The following is a 17,418-nucleotide window of genomic DNA, read 5'->3' as shown; positions in this document are numbered from 1 at the left end:
AGTGTCATCAAGCATGATTACAGGGAATCACAGTGTAAAGTTTCTCTAGAAATCATTGCTGATGAGGGAAAACTCCAATTTTAAAATAATTTTGCTTAAAATAAATAATTCATAGGAATGATAGAAATATTATAATATTTAAATAAGAGGGAATAAATATTCACTAATTTCTGTCTGCTAGATGACACATCTTTCTCTATTTTCTGTTTATTATTTACTTACAGAGTCACCCTTTAATTATCCCACCAATGGAGAGGAGTAATAGTATAGCTTATCCAAAATAGAAAATAGTTATTTATATTTGACTTGGGAAAGTAAATCCACTATAAAAAGTCATAATGCATTCCAAACCAGGTTTTACATATGCTATTATTAAAATTAGATTACATTCCCTGAATATGTGCCAACTGATGACTGTGGGCAATGGCCCAAAAGCCTGTTGGGTGAGACTAGGAAGCCAGTCTTTGGTCAATATTTACCTAGGAGGCATCTAATTACATACAGATAATTGAGAGAAGACTTTATATTGCTTTCTAAACAATATTTTAGAGACAACAGATCAGGGAAGATATTTGACAAAATGATCAAGTGACATAATAGTTAAAGAATGTTTTGAAAACCTTAAGACTCCCTATAAACTTCAGATATTAAAATACTTAAGTACTTTTTTGCTTTTCTTAATGGCACTGTAGGAGCTTCCTAGTCAACAAATTTAAATCATATAATAGCAGAATCCCAAGAAATGAAATTTCTCTCACTTTAATTATATCTGAAATTGTTAATAGTCAGCTGAAACTGGGAGTTCCCAATCTTTTTTGCTGCTCATATCTCTTGACTTTCAATTTCAGTATGAAAGGAAATGAATTATAGCTTTCCATCTATGCATAAAGTAAGAGAGATTAAATTTGATAAAGATAATTTTCTTTGGTATATAATGACATTTTTATATCATAAAGTTATACTCTTGGCCATGCACAAATATTTTCTTTTACAGTTCTATTTTTGGAACAGTTCAATAGAATCATAGAGTTGATTACTAAATATTCTCCATAGTTCTGTGACAAGCTTCTTGTACCTATTGGGAATATGCATACCCTAGAATTCTGACAAATCAAATACTCAAGCTCAATTCATTGATCTCTTCTACCCTTTTCATACTACTTGAACAGAGGAATTTGGAGCATAATAAAAAATGAAATAATTGATAATTTGATCTGTTTTTAAATCTACTTGCTTCAACATACAGATTATTACAAAGTACATGTATCTGGTGCTCTTAAACCATGTATTATTACTTAACACAGAGACTTTTATTTTGCATATGTTTATTAGATTTTAGACCCGATAACTTTCTATAAAGTAGTATAGCAATAATAATAATGATGACAGCTAACATATATTTCAATGTAAAAATACTTTATAGCTAAATAATAGCATTTTTTTAGACCTGTGATTTCATTGACTTGAGGAATTCCTTATGAAAAAACTTTTTCTACCAATGGATATCAGTAGCTGATATGTAACTTAAAGTATTAAGAGAGCTGCCTGTGGCACTAAGAAGCTAAGTAAACTTTCCTGAAGTCACAAAACATTACCTGTCAGAAATGGCCCTTGAACATGACTTTAGTAATTTCTACATCCACTATGGCATTGCTGCCTTGTTTAAAATCAATGAATTAATCACTTTTAACCAACAAGTACTTAGCAAGAACCTACTGTATGTATCTAGTACTATATTGCATGAGAATACTCTGTGTAGTAAATGGAAATTTGCAAAGCACTTTCCTCACCAACAATTATATGAGATAGGATATTTAATATTATTATTATTATTATTATTATTATACTCATTTTATAAATAAGAAAACAGAGATCACATAGCTAAGAAGTGGCTGAGCCAGGACTTTAACCCCATTATATTACAGTATTGAATAATATTCAAAGAAATAATGAGGTTAACAGATTATTCCTAGCCCTTATTCAACAGTCTATAATAGTCTATGACAAGACTGCTTTCCCCAATTTCTGAAATGATTGTTGAAATCAACTTCTAGGATGATATATATGTGAACATTAACAGTTCTACATACTTTAACTCAACTATCCATAAAACCCAACTGTTCTTTCCTTAAACTGTGAAAAGGTTTTTCAGAAAAGATCAAAAATTCTATTTTAGCCATGTTCTTTTGACATAGCAAAATATCTAATGAAAAAATGTACTAATGACAATGGAAGGAGATAAAATTGGATGTAAGAAGGGTTTAGAGTTTATCCTATGATATATTTTGGTTGAATTTTTTAGCTTAAATGGAAATTTCTTGAGGGCAACACCATCAGTGAAATATGATAATTTGTCTAGTCCAGATTTGGAAAATTTATCAGCAATATTATTCCTTGGAGACTGGTGAAATTTGGAGAGTTTGTCATTGTATCTAAAAATTTTGAGGCTCGTAAAATTTAGATTATTAATAAATGCTTCTTGAATTGAATTGAACTGGTATAGAAAGCACTCAACTGACCTCAGAAGTAATTTACAGCAAAAGTAGGATCATGAGAAAGCAGAAAAGAAAGGAGACAGTAAGCAAAGTTAAGAGAAAAAATATGCCAAAAGGAAGAAAGTTTTAAAATCATAACTCTCTTTCCTGCTGCTGAGATTTAGAAAATGAGTCATGGAAGAAGTGTGGGATTCCCTCTTACATCTTCTCCACCCCACTGAATAGATAGATGAAAGTGTCCAGAGAACTCTTTTCTGCATGACTGAAAACACACACAGACACACACACACACACACACACACACACACACACACACACACAAACACACCAATTTTCTTTTCTCTAGCAGTTAGAAAAGTATAAGTGAAGAATGGGTGGACAGGGGAGAGAAGGAAGGTTGACCAACAAAAAGTGCACAGATGGTAACAGTGGATTTCAGACCTAAACTAGGAAGTCCTAAATAATTTAGAATAGGAGACTTTGTCACCTTTGATTTAATTTGATGACTGTTTTCAGGATGTTAAGGGTCTAGGCTCATAATCAAGTACTTACGTAATCCTCTTCATTGAGTCCTTGTTTCTCAACAGAACTTTTCACTTCCATGGAAAACTTCTCAAACTCAGGTTTCACTGTCCTCAGTAGAGTAACTGTTTGGAGGGATGAGTACGCTTGCTTAGCTTCAAGGTCGTGTTTGTCTCCTCGCTTCCATGAGCCATCTCCTACAGGAGAAATAAAAATATTTACAATTCCAAGCCAGTCACCATAAAGGAATCATTTTCCTTTTAGACTGTCTGAGTCGCTACATTCTGCTTTCTTTCTGTAGTATCCAGGCTAAAAGGCATTGTCACAGTTTTGCATTTAGTTAGAACGCACTACTGTTGAGATCGTTGGATGAGAGGAGGCCCTTGGACAAAAAGTAGATTTGAAACAGTAACAGAGACAAGAGACAGTGATGAAATTGTTTGTAATAACCATGTAAATACAATCTCCATCCATCTGAATTTCAAAACTAAAATTCTTCTCCTGACTTCTTCAATTGAAGTCAATTGGAACCAGTTCGAAATCTGAAGAAAGTGATACTGTATACTAAATTATTTGTATTATATTATATAATTATAATAATACAGTTGTAATTATATAATTGTATCTTAGAACCTGTTGCACTATTACAGATGTACACAGAAGACCATTCTTTATGTCAAAGATTTATTTCCTCTCTCTATTACATTGAATATGCCTATAACTTAGTAGATAAATATTAGGTTTCTGAGGTTCCCATTAATTAAGGAATAAATTCACAGTATCTCAGTTTCTAAACTATATAACAGAGGTAAAAACAATTATATTACCTAGCTAATACGTTTGTAATGAAGTTACTGAAACAATACATGCAATTATATAAATTAAACAAAACAATTATTAAATGATATGCAGAATTTAATGTAAGTTTTCCTGACTTAAAAATTAACACTCTATCTACCATGCCATGCTAACTCTCTAAAATTTAATTATAAATACATCTGTATATAATGCTTATTCTATATTATACATATGCATATAACAATAAATATCATAAAACTGACACTGTCAAGGATGTAAAATTAATGACCATCTCTAACAGTTGAGCCAATGACCAATACAACAACAGTTATGTGTATCTTAAAACCTATAAAATGACTTTTAGAATTGTTATTGCCCCATGATAATGAATTTTGGCATACTATTTATCTGCTCATTATTAACTGATCACTGATTCACAACTCCTGAACTCATAACTGAAGCAAGAGTAAACTGAATGACTAAAAACTTGAGCTTTCAAAGTTATCTTTTATATTCTAAAAGATCAAGAAAGCCTTGAGAGCCAACAAACAAATCTTAACTTATAGTTACTGACTGAGAGCAATTTTTTCATGACATCATCTTATTTCTTACATCCCTAGAAGCAAAGCCAAGAGGTTTAGATGGTTGGAATCTAGCACATAAGTGACATCATAGTGTCGGGTATCCATTTAACTTTAGACCCTTCTAATCTGGACAGATATGGAAAGAGGAGGCTAATTCATGTGAGCTCTGCCAGAAAGAAAGGCATCCATCCATGTTGGTTTTCATTGTACTTTTCAATGCTTCAAATAAATGTCATTTCATCTGTATGCTTATCCCCCCCCCCAGTCTAAGATACAGACTTATCCTGGTCTATGGCATCCTTAGGATACTGTAGTGAAAAATAAATAGTAACTTAGGTGAGTCACTCAAAAATGTAATTAGGTTGAATCTTATTCAGCATACATACTGTTCATTGTTAAGCCTATACTGTAAACCTCATTCTGGTGGGACCTTTTTGAGTTTGTACTCTGCTGGGATAGTTTTCAAACAACCCTCCTAGAGTTAGGTCCATGCAGGATGAGACATCAGAATAGGACTTTTAATTACATTAAAAAATTAAACTTCAAGACATTCTCTAAGATGGTCCTTAGCATCTCTTCTCCCTTACATTGTGTAATAGGAATAAACTAGGGATTTGGAGGCAAGAGATCAGGTTCAAGTTTTATCTCCTCCCTGAACTTTACTTTTTTCATCTGTAAAATGACGGGTGGGGGTGGACTCATTTTCTAAGATCTTTTCCAGCTTCTATGATCCAGAAATATTTGTCTGGACAAAGAAATAGATTCACAGTGACAAGGAGAAAGTCACTGATGAGCATGAATGACTAGTATTTAGTGTCTGTACCAATATACTCAGTCATAGAAAAGCCACAATGATGAGGAATCCTGAAATGCCTTCACTTATGGAAGAAGCAGGCTTTTAGGGCACAAAACAGATATTTTGCTATGATTTCACTTAATTTGAGATATGGAGAAGATATTCAATGTTTCAGGGACAGCAGAGTTGTTACTTAACTATCAGTAAAGAGTCATCTGTGATGACAAGGTTCTACAATGATCTCTTAAGGTCCAGTTGCAAAGATTGCTACTTTCACATTCCTCGTCCCCCTTGAACCTTCTGTAACATTTGACATTCTTGACAAATTGTCCTGTCTTTCTTGATGACATTTCCATATTTTCCCCTTCTATGATACTGATTACTCTTAATTCTGTCAGATCATTTCATCTCTCCTTCCTGATTCAGCTTATTCTTCCTGCCTTCTAAGTAAAATATCCCCCAATATCTTCAGCTACATCCCTTCATGGGATACTCTCACTTGTTAATTTCATACCCTACTATGACTTCATCACCCCATGATCCCCACAAACATGAATATTAGCTTTCTAATATCTCTCCAGAAGTCTAGTCTTTTATTTTCATTTGTCTAAGCATCCATATTTCAATGTATCCCTCAGATCTCAAATTCAGCATGTTTAAAACTGAACTTATCTTCTTCCCTGAAACTGCCCTCCTCCCATTGCTCCTATTCCTGCCAACTGTCTTAAGACTGTTACTCCACCAACATTCATAGGTTTATTGCATATTAACTTTCCTTGACACACTCTGTGTTGCAGTCACACTTGCATTCTAGTGATTTCCCTTCCAATTCATCATATCATTTCCTTTGTCCTTTGCCTTAACATAGACTGTTCTCCATTCCTAGAATGTATTCCTTCCTTATTGCTAAATCTTAAAATCTTTGGGTTTCAAGATTCAGTTATATGCTACCTGCCTTGAGAAGCCTGGTCTCTACCACTTGTCTTTATTTTTCTCCTTCCTGATATTACTTTACATTTGTGTATTGGCATATATAATATTATAGGTACCCTGCTGAGGCAAGCATGTTTTCTTGATATATATGTATATATATGTTTTACCCACATTTCCTCCAAACTCAGCTGGCTTACAGAATTTAAGGCCCTTGAGGCTATGTTTTGCTTTTCTGTTTTGATATGCCCTGTGTCTAACATAGTACATTGTACATGGTAGGTGCTTAATAAATGTTTATTTTTAAAAAAAAATTTACAAGGCAATGAGGTTAAGTGGCTTGCCCAAGGCCACACAGCTAGGTAATTATTGAGTGTCTGAGGCCAGATCTGAACTCAGGTACTTGTGACTCCGGGGCCAGTGCTCTATCCACTGCACTACCCAGCTACCCCAATAAATGTTTATTGATTTGAATTCCTTACTCTCTGCATGCAAAAAAGTGACAAATCCCATTTGTTCAACTTCTATAATATTTCTTGTATATCTCTTTACACTGACCTTACACAAGTTCAGATTCTCATTATATCCCACCTAGACTATTGTAATGATCTCCTATTAGATCTACCTTACTTCAGTCTCTTCCCCTCTCTTATTTGTTCTTCACACAGTTATCTAAATCATAAGTGACATTCACTTAATGAAAAATCACCCATGACACTTTTGTGTCACCTCTCATAGAACACAAGCTCCTTGATTTGGGAATATTAGGTCCCCTGCACTCTGAATTCAGTCTATACTTTCAGCCTTATTTATTTTGACTCCTCTTCACACACTTTATGTTGCAGCCATATTCTTCGTTCTTACCTTGCAGCTGCATGTTTTTAATATAGGGTACAGGATATTCCCTATAGTTGGAATGAATTCCCTCTACATCTCTACTTCTTGAACTTCTTCTCTCTGGTCAAAGTTCTGAAGTACCAGCTCCTCCAGGAATGCTTTATTGGTCCTCCCAGATGAAATTGTTCTCTTCCTCTTATTTAATATGAGTTCATCTATACCCCATTTTTCTTTGCTCTTACCAAATTTTACCTTGTATCAAACTTCCATATATACATACACACATTATTCTCCTACATTAATGAAACCAACAAACTTTTTTGCAGGAACAACTTGACTTCATCCTCATTTACCAATCTTGAGCATACCACCCTGAATCACACAGTAGCTACATAGTGTTTTTGTTGGGTATTTTTTTCATTGAATTGAATTGGTAAGGGTGGAAGATTCTTTCCTTTCCAATTACACCAAATTCTACATCTGGAAGACCCAAAGTCCATGAAATTTTCATAGGCTCAGGACAATTATGTTAGCTATTTTACTATTTCAAGGGTGCTGACAGAATTGTTTTATTGAGAAAACACCGGAGAAATTGGCTCATCTCAGAACTCTTTAAGTGTTGAACTGATGTGTGAAATTGATGAATCCACACTGATGAGATGTTGAAAATGTGCTGCTTCCTGAACAACTGATTTTTTTTTGCTTTTTTAATTATTTATTGTCATCTCTTTTTTAGACAATTTATTTTTATAATTACTCATTGTTAGAGGATGATTGCCTTGGACCGAGAATTCCAAATACCTCAACAACATTTTTTTAAAATTGTATTTGGATAGTGGAAAGACACTGCATCCCTGGTCACTTTTTCTAGCATTGAGTACACCTTTTCTTATACTTGTGCCTTGCAGTCAGTTTCCAACCCATTCATTGCTGCCATCACTGACCATCCTGTTTTTGCTCCGTCTATATTTAAATCCAATCCAGCTCCTTCTTGCAGAAATCTACCAACCTTCAGTTCATGCTCCTTCTTTTCTTAAAGCATTTATCACCTGAATCCCATCTGTCTCTTTACATCAATCAATCCCTTTATAGTCAGGGACTTGAATATATATTGTGGTATGCCCTCAAATGCCCAGTTCATTAAGTTTCCCAATTACCCAGACCCAGACCTTTACTGCATCTCACCCACCAATAAGAATCATTATATCATTGATCTCGTCATCACTTTTGCCTTAGTTACATGATCTGGAACTCTGAAATCTCTCTAGTCTTAATTTTCTATGTTTCCATCTCTTCTTGTGCCTCATCCTTCCCAAAACTATTATTTGTCCTCCCCATAACCTCTAGTTATTTTTTACCCACTTTATTACATTTATAATCTAAACTCTATGGGTTAACCAATTAAACTATCATTCTGAACTCAAGAATTCTTTTCCCATTTTATCCAATTGTCACTCACACCATATCAGACCCCACTCTATATTACTCCAATCTTTCCTTAATAACATGCTAAGGGGCAGCTAGGTGGTGCAGTGGATAGAACACCAGGCTTGGAGTCAAGAGGACCTGAGTTCAATTACCTAGCTGTGTGACCTTGGACAAGCCACTTAACCCCATTTGCCTTGCAAAAACCTAAAAAAAAACTAAAAAAATAGCACACTAATTAATGTTGCTAAGACAAATCACAAAGGCATCTCAACCTTGTGACCTAAAAATGTATACTCTTCCATCTCAATTTTATCTTCACTGCTTTGTGGTAATATTTTAATTTTTCCCTAATTTGTTATCTACCATACTCTTCATAGTGACTATTCCAAGCCTTCTCTTCTCTTATCATGTTCTTTATAACATCTCCTCTGTACTAGCTCAACCTCAGTAAAATATTTTACACTCTACTTTATTGAGAAAACAGAGGTTCTCTATTGTAATCTCCCTCATCTGTATTACTCTATATTCCAAAGTCCCTCTATACCATCCTCCCATTTACTCTTCCTTTCTTTTAGTCACTGAAAAAAGGAGTATTTTCCCTCATATCAAATTTAATCACTCTTCTTGTGTCCTTGAATCACTCCACTTCTATCTCTCTTGGAAGCTTGTTCAATCACTGCTTTTCATTTTAATCCTACTTCTACTTTTCATTGGTCAATACTCCTCTCTTCTGAAATTGTCACTATCCTGGCCCTCCTCACCTCATACCTGATAATTGTAACAGCCAAGTGTTTGGTCTTCTTGCCTCAGTTGTCTCCTCAATTCAGTCCATTCTTTTTTTTAAGGTTTTCGCAAGGCAATGGGGTTAAGTGGCTTGCCCAAAGCCATATAGCTAGGTAATTATAAAGTATCTGAGGCCCGATTTGAACTCAAGTACTCCTGACTCCAGGGCTGGTGCTCTGTGCCACCTAGCCACCCCCTCCATTCTTTACTAAGGTAGCAAATTAAATCTTCCTAAAGGACCCCATCATTATCTTATTCAGTTAAGTGTAGTGGCACCCTTATGCTTCCAAGATGAAATATAAAATCCTCTGTTTAGTGTTCAAGACCTTTCATAACCTAGTCCCCTCCTGCCTTTCTAAAATTATACCTTATTTTGCAATCCAGTGACACTGGGCTCCTTGCTCCTAAAGATACTCTATCGATAAAATTCAGGCATCTTTTACTGACTTATTGCCCATGTCTGAAATTCTCTCTTTAAGGAGGTGTCCCTACCTCCTTGCTTCCTTCAAGTCCTAGATAAAATTTCATCTCATCAGGAAGCCTTTCACTAGCTTAAAGATAATGCTTTCCCTTTATTGATAATCTCCAATTATTACTGTACACATCTTGTTTATATACAGAGTTTTTTAAAACCTGTAGTCTTTTCCATTAAAATGTGAGCTCCTTGATAGCAGACTGACAGTCTTGCCTTTTTTGCATCTCCAACACAATATCTGATATGTGGTAAACATTTAATAAATGCCCGCTAACTGATTTGTGATATTCCTTGTTCCCTTGGTTTCCATGACACTATTCTCTCTTGGTTCTTCTATTTATCTATTTAGCTATAGAATCTTCTATTCTATTTATCTATTTACCACTCCTTAGCATTGGTTGCTTAATTCTTCTCTCTCTCTCTCTCTCTCTCTCTCTCTCCCATTAAGTTTGAACATCCTGCCAAGACTCAATCCTGAGCCTTCTTTTCCTCTCTCACTGCACCCTCTCTTGGCTATTAATTCTCTTGGTAATTAATTAAATCTTCTATTTTTCAGTTTTAATTTCTTTATACAGATCTTTATTTCCAGTCCTAAGCTCTCTATTGATCCAAAGTTTTACATCATCAATTGCCTACTGTAAATTTCCAAGTGATTGTCTCATCAATATCTCAAACTCAAAATACCCAAAGTGGGACTCATCATATTTCCTCCTAAACTAATCATTTCCCAAATTTCCCTATTTCTATTGAAAATACCACCCCTATTTCCATCATAGGTATCTGTTGAGGAGATACTACTAAAGGGAAAGGGACCCAAAGAGCCCCAGAAATAGCATCATTCTAACTAACCCTGATAATCAGCCTGGTCCTTGAAGTCAATATCAAAGGGAGCAAACACTATGAATAAGGGGTACCTCCTCAGAGCCACAACCAAATACCACCAAGGGGTGGTAAAAAAAAAAACCAGGGTAACTGAAAGAGCAAGGCATTTTAAGGTATGAATAAGAAGATACAGATAAGGTACAGGTGCATTTAAAATACTCTGCCACCCCTTCCCCTCAGATTGCAGTGAACAAAGTCCAGTACCTAGAGTCCAAGAGTCCCTAGGATAGCAGTGCTCTCTCTTCCTCAGGCCACCAGTTCTACTTCTTTTCCAATGACACAAATTATAATAGGGAAGAGCAGCAATGAAGAATCAACCTGATAACTACTTTTTGCAAATGCTACTGTCCCCATTTCTCCCATCAGAGCTACTGAAGCACCTGGAATAGAAAGCTTTAACCACCAGAGTGTCTGGCGTTGCCAAATAGTTCAACATCATAAACAGATTTAGTTTTATCACTGGAAATAACATTTAAGATGTATCACCATGTACCATGTACATGTACCATGTACACCTTCTATTTGAATTGTAACTAAATTTCTACTATGTATCTTGTTTCTCACTATTAGAATATGAACTTTGTAAGCAAAGACTATCTGCTTTTACTATTTGTATTCAATAGCAAATATTAAATAAATTCTTTTTTTCATTCATTTATTCATTCAACCACTTTGTTTATAGAAATTGAAATTTATACACTTTAGTCTTCCCTCTCCCTCCCCTTCTATATTTGATCACTTACCAAATCTTCTTCAGTCTATTTCTACAACATCTCTTCACTCAACTGCCAATTTAAAATTCCTAAGAAAGAAGGTCTAATCATTTTGTTCTTTGCTCAAAAAATTTCAATGTCTTCCCTCTGCTTTCAGGATAAAACAAAGACTAGGATAAAACAAAGACTCCTTAGTCTGGTATTCTCAGTCTGGTAACTCTCCATGGCTCTTACCCACTTTGCCAGACTTAATCCACATTTCTTACCTCAAATGCTCTATATTCCAGCAAACTGGTCTGCATGATATGACTCTAACTTAGCATGCCATCTTTGTGCTTCTGCACTGTTGCCACAGGACAATCCCAACATTTGGATGTATTCATGACATCAGCTCTATTTCTTAGAATTAATAGCTTTTTTAAGGTTGATCTCAGTTACAACCAGATAGGTGAAGTCTTTCCTAATTCATCTGGTCATTTTGTATTCTTATCCTCCTGAAATTACCTTGTTTTACTTAGTCATCAGTCAGCTGGTCAGTAAACATTTGTTAAGTGCCTACTGTATATGTCAAGCACTTTTGTTAGTACTAGATAGAAGGGTTACATCTGTAACATGTTTTATCTTCACTTTATCTTCCTTAGTTTCTTGAAGCAGTTACTTTGCCCTTGTATCCCCACTATACAGCATAATGCTTTTACATAGTGGGTGCTAAATAAACATTTGTTGAATTTAATTGGACAAAAAGAAAACAAATTCCCCCCAAATCAGAATTAAAGCTTTGGGGATTGATAAACTACATTCAAAAACAACTTAGACTATATTTTTTGTTTCATTTTTTTTAAAGTACTACTACCGCATGACATTTTTGTCACCTTCAATTTCAGTTCTGCTGAACATTAGGAAAATACAGGGATGAGTAATGTGAGGGTGCAAGCAGCATCAGTAGGCAATATATGATGTCTAGCCCACATCTGAAGTTCTTCAGACTAAAGCTAGAGATAAAAACCTAAGTTAGATGAAGTCTAGTTTATCAGGTGGCCCAACATCCTGGTAGAGTAAAAGGTAGAATAAAAAGTATTTAGTATTGTCCTCAAAATCTGGAGGAACTCTTGTGGCAATGGAATATAATAATAAAACCATGTGTTTATGTAAAGATCTACATTTTTCAAAATCCCATCATGTAAGTCTTTTTATTTAATACAGGAATTATGTGTCTATGCACAGAAAGTGGAGTGAAGAGAATAAGTATTTAGAATCTTCTATGTGCTAAACACTTTACAAATATTATCTCATTTAATTCTCACAATACCCCTGCAAGGTAAATGTGGTTATTATTCTAATTTTTCAGTTGAGGAAACTGAGGTGAACAGAGGTTAAATGACTTACCCAGGGTCACAGTAAGTGTCAGAAGCCAGATTTGAAGTCAGTATTCCTGGTTCCAGTCCCAGTGTTCTATCCTCTGTCTCATCTAGCTGCCTCAAGATCTACAGGACTATCTCATTTAAAGAAGAGAAAATTGAGGTACAGCAAAGTTGAGTGAGTCCTGTATGCTCATATATTTAGTGAATGACAGAACTAATATTATTAGAATCTCAGGCTCTCAAGCCACATTCAACCAACAAAGATTTTTCAGGCCTTGCACTAAATTCTGTGGATACAAAGAAAGATAAAAAGCAAAAAAATTCCTTACCCTTAGTGAGTTCACATTAGGAGAAGAGGCAATAGAGGGAGGTAATCTCAGAGGTAAGGTCTAAACTTCTCTACTACTGACACTTTACTCTTTGAAGGCTACAAATCTACTTAGAAGATGGGCCGTATTATCTGAACTTTTTTTTATCAAATAGATATGAATCCCAAGGTTGCTCCAAACATACTTATTTGCCTAGAAAATTTCTGACCTATAAGTTCTGCTCTCCCTAGGGGAGATCATTGCAGAATACAATTATTTTCTCAAAACCTGAGAAATTCTAGATTCACACTCCTGAGGCCACTAAAGCTCTGAAGTGGCCCAAACTGTAAAGAATACAGTGAGTTCAAGCTTACTAATAGACATTCACACAGACTGGCTGAATTTTCCTGTGGCTTTTGCCACTTGAAAACATTAGAAACTATTTAGGTAACCCCTGGGAGAAGGTCAAAGCCAAACTGTCATTGACTCTCATTTGAAACTTTTCAAACATAATATATTTTAGAGATTTTGCTCTATGTTTACATGTTCCAGGAATTCTAACAACATTTTGCTATATTTCTAATAATTTCCTATTTTCAGTTCTCTCAATTATTTATAATGAAATTACTGATATAAATCTCATTAAGGTCCCGAGAAAGCAAAATGCCTTTAAAAAATGACAATGCAAAAGTACAGGATCCCTCAATCAACCAATTATTTAATTTACATTCTAAGGGAACAATTTAGGTGAATGTTGGACTAGAAAAATTCTCAAGATCTCTTCCTGATCAGGTATTCTATAAGTATATGCAAACTTATAGGAAAAAGATTTTTCAAATGTTATCACATAAAAGAACAAATGAATGAGTCTTTAAAAAGACCACAGCTCACTTTGCTCTGATTGATTTTTTCTAAGAAAAAAAGCCATAGTCCAAATTTTTTTATTTTTAAAAAACTACATTAAATACTCTGTTTGAATTGTTGTCTTTTTATTTTTCCTGAAATACATATGTCACACATGACTTTTTGCAAAAGCAGAAATATCAGTAAATTAGTTGAATCAAGGTATTAAAAATGAATTCTTATTTAATTATTTGTGTAAAGAAAAAAATCACTCAACTGAAAATACTACGTCCAAAATTATTAACCATCTTTTATTTGTCAGATTTGATGTCCTTTTCACAGTCTTCACCATTCCTGTTTTCTACCTCATTTGACACTATTAACTTCTTCTGGATATATTTTCCCCTGGGCTTCCTTGACATTGCAATCTGTTAGCTTTTGCAATTTTACCTTTCTCATCACTCCCACTGTTATTTTTTTTTTGGATCTATACAGATGACCAGAGTTCTTAAGTGTTACTCACAGATCATCTCAATGGACATTTCCAACTGAGTGTCCCATATATAGATCAATTTCAAAATGTCTAAACTATAGCTCATTATCTTCTCCTTCTCCCCCCCAAAAAATTCTTATTCTAAGATTTCCTATTTTAATCAATGCTACCATCATCCTTCTAAGTACCCAGATTCACAACTTTAGCTAATCAACTAATAAATCTTATTGATTCAACAACCATCTTCTATCCACTTACACAACCACCACACTAGTTCAAGCTCTCATTATTTCTTACTTGAACTATTAAAATATTGATGTTGTTTGTTCTTCCTTCTTGAAGCATACCAATGAAATTCAATGTCTTGATTTGCAAGAGAATTGGATTTAAGTGAGGTGGGGATGTGCAAAGTCACCAGCCTCACACTCTCCTTCAGAATCATCTAAGGCCAGTAGCAAGATATGGGTCAGGACAAATGGAGATGACCTCAGAATCAGTAGGAATCTTGGCCTTTTTAATCTAATATCTTTCCCAGGTCTCAGTTTGTCTGAGGCAATATCATTCAATGATTTAGGATCAAGTAAGAACTGGATCAAAAAGATGGCTTAGCTTACCATCATTTAAAAAAAGGTCTTTCTTCCTCAAGTGTCTGCATTCTAATGCATCTTTCACATCTACAAAAAGCATTTTCTTAAATAAAATTCTGATCATGTCATTATTATCCTGTTATTATCCATGTCCTATTATCTTTAGGAGTAAATATGAATTCCTTCATTTGTCATTTGAGCCCTGTGTAACCTGATCCCAGTTTATCTTTCTAATCTTATTACATATTATTCTCTTTCATAAACTTTCTTTACAACCCGGTCTTTGTTACTGATCCCCATACAAAGCATTCCATTTCCAGTATGCAGACATTTGTAGTGGTTATCCTCATTTCCTAGAATATATTTTCTTCTCACCTTTCTAAAAATTCCCTAATTTCCTTTAAGCCTCAGGTTATAAACCATTTTCTTCGTGAAAACTTTCTTAATCATCTCCAGCTGCTTGTGTTTTCCCTTGTTTTAAAATCACCTTGCACTTATTTTTAGATGCTCATATGTGAATATGTTGTCTCCTTTTATAAACTGTAAGATCCTGAGGTCAAGAACTGTATGACTGTTGTCTTTGAATTCCTTGTGCATATCACAATGTTAGACATATAGTGGGTGCTTAATAAATGCTGGTTGGTTGGCTGATTGATTTAAGGACCTGAATTCATATTTCAATTGTAAGTTACTATCTGTACACTCTTAGGGAACTCATTTAACCAGCTTTAGGCCACAATTTCATTTTCCACATAATGAGGGAATTCAACTAGATGATCACTAAGTTGTAGTTCTGGAATCTATTGTACTATAACCTATCTAAAGACTAGTAATGAAAATCATTGACTATACCTCTAACATTAGAAAAAATCAATTTCAAATAAATATTAATTTATCAAGTGTCTTTTACTGAGGAGATGATTTATATCTATTCCATGGCTACATCTTTATTTCCCCTCAAAGCAGAAACTTTTAGAATAGTCTCTTTAAAGGCTCATGCAATGATTTCAGTCTAAATTAATGAACTTCTTCATACACTTTTGCATCCCCCACCTGGAATATGCCTCTTTTTTGGGTCTATCTTCTAATCATGAACAGTCTTCCAATTGTCTTGGAATGTACTAAAGGTGAAAGTAACAAAATTCTAAAAGTCTTTAAATTATTCAAAAGTTATTATAGGGGCCGCTAGGTGGCGTAGTGGATAAAGCACCGGCCTTAGAGTCAGGTGTACCTGGGTTCAAATCCGGTCTCAGACACTTAATAATGACCCAGCCGTGTGGCCTTGGGCAAGCCACTTAACCCCATTTGCCTTGCAAAAATCCCCCCAAAAAACAAAAACAAAACAAAACAAAAGTTATTATAGAAACTCCAAGAAAACAAGTGAAAAGGAAGGGTCATGTAAATTTCATATTTCTTGGTCCAGAAGCCTAGAAACACAATTCAGCTTTCAGGGTAAATCTTGTATAAAGTAATATCCCTTTAAGAAAATTCAATATTGGGACTTCCGGCCAAGATGGCGGAGAGAAGACAGGCACAGTTCTAAAGTCTCCTGATCTCTTCCCCCTCGGGATTTGTCTCCAGCAGCAGCTTTGGCCAAATTCGGGCAGGTCAGTCTAGGCTCAGAGGGAGGATCAGCCCCAGATCAGCCAGATCAACAGCTGAATTGGAACCAGGAGTCTGAGGGCCCGAGAGCCGGACCTGCTGGATCAGAGGTGGGGCTGGACCTCAAAGGTGTGAGTCTGCAGGGGAGCAGAGGCACTGGTGTTGGAGCGTCCCCCAGGAGATCCCAGACAGGGCTGGGGGGAGAGTTCTGGAACAGGAGAGCTGTGAACACCATCCCTGGGCTCCTCTGGTCTGAGTCCCATTACAACTCAGACTTCTTCCCTAACAAACAAATGCAAACTACTTCTGCCTCAGGCCCAGGTGTGTGAGCAGAAGAACCAGCCCAGCTGAGGAATGACCTCAGGCCAGGGTAAAGCCCACCATTGATTGAAGGCAAAAGAATTTAATAGCTCCAACTCCTCCCTTCAAGGAAAGAGAGAAGGCCTCAACCAAGGTCACAGACACTCCAGAGAAAGCAACCAACACCTCCTACTGGCCAGCCAGAGAAACTGCACTCAGTGAGTAAAGAGCAAGGGAGCTTGGAATGCAGCCAATAATCTACTTTCCCACAAAGCTGAGCCTTCTCTTCCAGGGAAAAAGATGGACATTTAATGAAATGGAAGAATTCCAAAAATTTCTGATTAAAAGACCAGAGCAAACAGAAAATTTGGACATCAAACAGGAGGTTCAAGAGACACATGAAATGGTAAAAAAAAAAAAAAGGGGGGGGCGGTAAAAAGAAAGAAAAATGCAATCCAGTAAGTTGAAACTGGCTATATCCCAGCATGGGGGTAAAAAAAGATTCTCATAAATCTTGAGAAATGTAACTCTAACAGAGAGAATATACCTAGCCAGAAATGCTGAACATTCATGACCTATCCATGAGACTGCTATCTAAAGAGATGTAACTGGCTTTAACCCCACTTGGGAGAAAGACCCTAATAACTCTCAGGAATTTTGACTCTATTCGATAGAATATAC

General features: G+C 35.4%; 1 protein-coding gene across 4 annotated transcripts in view; it reads right to left on the bottom strand.

Moving 5' to 3' along the window:
- NPR3 (natriuretic peptide receptor 3) overlaps positions 1–17,418 on the bottom strand; it is an 89,315-nt gene that overhangs the window by 56,099 nt on the left and 15,798 nt on the right. For all 4 annotated transcript variants that reach the window (XM_074208101.1, XM_074208102.1, XM_074208099.1 and 1 more), the window contains exon 3: positions 3,048–3,214. In XM_074208101.1, coding sequence (XP_074064202.1) covers positions 3,048–3,214 — 167 coding nt within the window. The remainder of the gene's footprint in view (positions 1–3,047; positions 3,215–17,418) is intronic.

This window comes from Macrotis lagotis, chromosome X (genome assembly GCF_037893015.1).
Source record: "Macrotis lagotis isolate mMagLag1 chromosome X, bilby.v1.9.chrom.fasta, whole genome shotgun sequence".
NCBI lineage: Eukaryota > Metazoa > Chordata > Mammalia > Peramelemorphia > Peramelidae > Macrotis > Macrotis lagotis.
Note: the sequence above shows the minus strand (reverse complement) of the source record. Positions and strands in the feature narration are given on the sequence as shown.